Genomic DNA, 4,344 nt, shown 5'->3' with positions numbered 1-4,344 from the left:
CAAAACGAAGGAAGAAAGAAAGAAGCTGCTGATGTATGAGGTATACAGACTCATGAAGGCCAAGGCACCCCCCCTGCTTACAGAGGAGCAGTGGAAGGAGAGGAAGACGGTGGGTGCTAGCTAGTCATACTGCTGCTCATTTGACGCTTTTGCCATAGAAGATCAAAGAGTGGTTTCAAAACCATGGAAGACGCATCAGGATGCCAAAGTTTGGATATGTCAAACTCATTTCCACCAGATATGTAGTTGCGCACCTGCGCCAGGAGCAAATACATGAGGTCGTGACTCGGCTCGCAAAGGGCGCGCCACCTGGGTCAAGAGCGTTTCTTGCTAAATACCAACAAGGCCTAAAGGAAGTAATGGGTGGTCTCACAGATGCTGAGAAAGAGGAGTATAAAGGCTTGGCAGAGGAATGGACGAATGCCGTACCGCCCCCTGACGTCCAAAGAAAGTGAGCGGTCCAAATCATGCCTTTCAGCGCCGTCTCACCTTGACCACCAAACAGACTCAATTCGAAACATGGCCTGGGCATGATGAGAGAAATGGATAAAGTCAAGCAATACCAGCTAGGAGTTTTCAGCTGGAGTCTGGTGGGCGACATAGATGAAAATGGACAACATAGGAGCGCTTGGTTGGACCATAATGCCGATTTTGGTCCTGAGGGCCTCCGAGAGTTCAGAGATATGTTTCCTGAGGCTGTAGGTAACATTCTGGAAGCCTGGGTCCAGTATTTGAACTACATTCAAGGTAAGATGATTATGTTGTCACGCCCTTGATCAGTGAAGTATTGAACTTCAAACTGCAGAATTTCAGCAGGGGCCTTCAGATTCACCGGCGCAACATTGCTATACCAGGCTGAGGCAGAAATGGAAGGCGCTGCATTTTGACCTCGATGGCAGCCTACCAGTGCTTCCTCTTGTGCCTGAGGATAGAGCTGAATCTGGCGATCTACTTAAATCCCTCATCAGAGAATTCATGACCATTCATTATCGTTTGGCTTCAGGCAAGCCATTGGTGGTCGTTCCCTGGTTTTGTTTAGATGAGCACAGGAACACGTTGTGGGAGAGTGAGATGTGGCCTGAGGATGTCAAGATCCGTGATCCCAGCAAATTAACGGTTCCATGCTGCAAGAAAATACTTCAATTGTGGAGAGGCCGACAGCAGACTGGTGGGGCAAGTCACACGTTTCGTTTTTCTTTTTTCATAGAAGATAAGAAACTGTCCCCTGCCCTGCATGACTTGTCTCAACAAGGCAGTACCCCTGCGCCCAGTCTAAGGAATATTGGTTCTGCGGCGGCTGTTGCCACTCCGGCGCCCAATGGGCGCGTTTCCTCAAATACTTCCTCTACGACGCGACCATCGTCCACCAGGCCTGGCCCGACCATTTCCACTGCAGACCCCCACATGGATCCTATTGGTCCAACACCATCTGGGACATTGATAGGAAGCCCAGATCAGCCACTGGATCCAGCAATGGTCCCAAATGCAGCCTTAATGACAACAGCGATGGGCACCCCTGCGGCCAGTACAAGGAATATGGGTGCTGTGGCGGCTCTTGCCACTGCTGCAGCCAATGGGCGCGCTTCTCCAAATGCTTCCTCTGGGGCGCATCCAGCTCATTTCACGTCGCCTATGTTAATGGACCGAGGTCTCCCCGATGATCCTGAATCCGATCTGCCCGTTGTAAAAAAAAAGCGTAAACAGACAGCGCGTGTGCAAAGTGAAGACTATACCACTGATCCCACAACTGAAGATGAGACAGTCAAACGGCGCAAGGGTCCACAAAAGACGACCAGAAATTTGGCATTGGAAGATGCCATGGCCAGAAATTCAGGGGAAGACGCCGTAGACGGCGCCGCGCCAATCCTGGCTCAAAAGGCTCGCCCCAAACCCAAACGAATCACCAAGCAGCATCGGCGCCAAGGTCCAACCTCTGCTGAAGAGCAGGACGAAGCTGCCACAGCAATCCTGCCCCCAAAGGCTCGCCCCAAACCCAAACAAACCAGCAAGCAGCCTCGGCGCCGAGGTCCAAGGTCTGCTGAAGAGCAAGAAAACATTGAAGGGCTGGAAGATGCCGCAGACCCAAATTCAAGAGTCGCGGCGCCAAACCTGCTCCCAAAGCCTCGCCCCAAACCCAAACCAATCACCAAGCAGCCTCCTTGCCAAGATCCGGCCTCTGTTGAAGAGCAAAGAAACATTGAAGATGCATTGTTTATCCGAAAGTCCACAAGACGCCGACAAGAAAAGGTCAGGGAGGCACCACCTGCACAACTACGTTTGGAAAAAGATGCGTTGAAACAAAAGGGCGGCAAAAGGGGCGCCAATGACATTACAAATGCACCAAGTAGAAACTGAAAGATATGTTTCGGTGAAAGGGCACCAATGAGATTACAAATGCAGAGTACTTAAGTGCAATTGTGTTGTGCCAATCCCAAACAAGTCATTGCATGAAAGGTCTGCCTTTTGTATTGCAAGGTGACTTGGCTTAGTGGTTAAGGTGGGAGGTGTACTTAGTGTATATAAGTATGCCCTGGGTTCGAATCCCAACAAGTCATTGCATGGCGACTACCTGGTTTTTTTCAAGTTCAATTGTGTTGTGCCAAGTGCCATGTCTGGGCCCAGATTGTGACGGCTGGAGACTGGGTAGTGAACATGTCAATGGAGAATTTCTTAGTAACTGGTTACGTTTAAATGACAGGGGCGCCGAACAAAAAGGGCGCCAATGACATTCGAAGGATAGTTGAAACGACAGGGGCGCCGAAACAACTTAGGCACGCCCATGACATGGCAAAGTGAAAGATCTCAAGTAGAAACAACTGTTCAAGACTTCGATTCAATGTTCAGTATAAAAACAAATGATTTAGTTGTCATCTTGACCCTCTCCCTTGGGCACCGCAGCACGAATACTCTTCCGAGCATCCTGAAGCTCCAACTCTGCGAGTTCCAGGCCCCTGAGGTGCATTTCAAGTCGGTACAACTCCTCGTGTTTTTGACGGCGCAGCAGCTCCAATACTTGTTGGGGGTCCCTACACCGGGAAAGTAGGTTGAGAGCAGATTTGAGCCACTCTTGGTGGTGCTTCACCCCATGACCATCCTAATAAAGTGAGGTCAGTAAGAAAATTGTAGTCAGAATGGCTGACCTTGTTTCTGGGAAACTCTTCACATTGTTGCCTTACCAAATCAGGATCAGCCCAGATGTATTCAAAGTTGTCTAACTGAGGGATGAGCGAAGGCGCACCACTGTGACTGGAGGATGCCTCAGGCACAGGGAGTGTTGGTCGGGTCATGTTTCTTGGGGTGGGATCGGGGCCTGGAAGGGGTGGTCGGGTCATATTCCGTTGCTTGTTGGGCATTGCATCTGTTGCTCCCTGCGCCGCAGGGTGAGGTGGCCGGCTCATGTTTCGCTGCACAGTGGGCAGATCAATTGGCGCGCCAGTTTGCTGGTTCATAGTTGGCGCCGGTGCATCTGGTCGAGTCAAGTTGTGCTGTTTCAGAGGGACAGAAGTTTGCGTCTCGCCTGGCGCGGGCATAAGAACTGCAGCTGTCACCCCAGCTGGACGAGTCAAGTTTCGTCGTTTGGGAACAGCGGGGCTTTCTCGCGCCCCCGCAGCCGCCGTTGCCTCAATTGGCGCGCCACCTTGCTTGTTCGTAGTTGGCGCCAGTGCAGGTGGAGGAAGTGGTCGAGCCAAGTTGCGCTGTTTGAGAGGCGCAAACGTTGGCGCCTCCCCTGGCGCGGGGATAAGAACTGCAGCCGTCTTTGCAGCAACCCCAGCTGGCTGTTCAGATGGACGAATCATGTTCCGAACTCTGGGCATTGCTTGCGCCTCGGGGGGCGTGGCTTCCCGGCCAGTTGCCGATGTCCCAGTCAGGGCCTGCGCTTGCATGGGAACAGGTGGTCGGGACATGTTGCGTTGTTTGGAAAGGATAGGAATGGTTTTCGCCTCAGGTGTCATACCTGCTTGAAGACCTGTTGGACCAGAAGCAGCTGTAGGGACGTTGGGTGCAGCTGATGGCGCAGCGGGTGGCGGAGGTCGACTCATGTTGCGCGGCCTGGACTGCCGCGATGCCTGGACTTCTTTTCGTGGGGGTCGTGGTGGATCATCAAAGATGACTGGATATTTAGACCCTACTACGCCAGCGGAACAATGTTATGAGTGAAAACTTGAAATAAGGAATAAATTTACCTTTGAATGTGCCATCGTTGTTCGCCATGCGTGCGAATTAGACTATGAGGGTGTGGGCGAGTTGTGAACAAGATTGAACATTGATAAAAGACGAGATCGATTGATGAACACGGTCACATGACGTGACATTTGTTGTACCTTTCCAAACATGTCACGACTC

At 51.5% G+C, this 4,344-nt stretch overlaps 2 protein-coding genes across 2 annotated transcripts; one reads left to right on the top strand and one right to left on the bottom strand.

Moving 5' to 3' along the window:
• Window positions 1-52: 52 nt before the first annotated feature.
• On the top strand, window positions 53-2,355 carry LACBIDRAFT_298027 (uncharacterized protein; the record flags this gene model as incomplete). The annotated part of the gene is made up of 4 exons (XM_001881577.1): window positions 53-109; window positions 159-451; window positions 506-747; window positions 806-2,355. The coding sequence occupies 4 exons, from the start codon at window positions 53-55 to the stop codon at window positions 2,353-2,355; spliced, it is 2,142 nt and encodes a 713-aa protein (XP_001881612.1).
• Window positions 2,356-2,860: 505 nt separating this feature from the next.
• Window positions 2,861-4,212, bottom strand: LACBIDRAFT_298026 (uncharacterized protein; the record flags this gene model as incomplete). The annotated part of the gene is made up of 3 exons (XM_001881421.1): window positions 2,861-3,094; window positions 3,141-4,129; window positions 4,185-4,212. The coding sequence occupies 3 exons, from the start codon at window positions 4,210-4,212 to the stop codon at window positions 2,861-2,863; spliced, it is 1,251 nt and encodes a 416-aa protein (XP_001881456.1).
• Between the last annotated feature and the right edge of the window lie 132 nt (window positions 4,213-4,344).

This window comes from Laccaria bicolor, genomic scaffold (assembly GCF_000143565.1).
Source record: "Laccaria bicolor S238N-H82 LACBIscaffold_13 genomic scaffold, whole genome shotgun sequence".
Lineage (NCBI taxonomy): Eukaryota > Fungi > Basidiomycota > Agaricomycetes > Agaricales > Hydnangiaceae > Laccaria > Laccaria bicolor.
The sequence above is the reverse complement of the archived record's forward strand: the minus strand, read 5'-3'. Positions and strand labels throughout refer to the sequence as shown.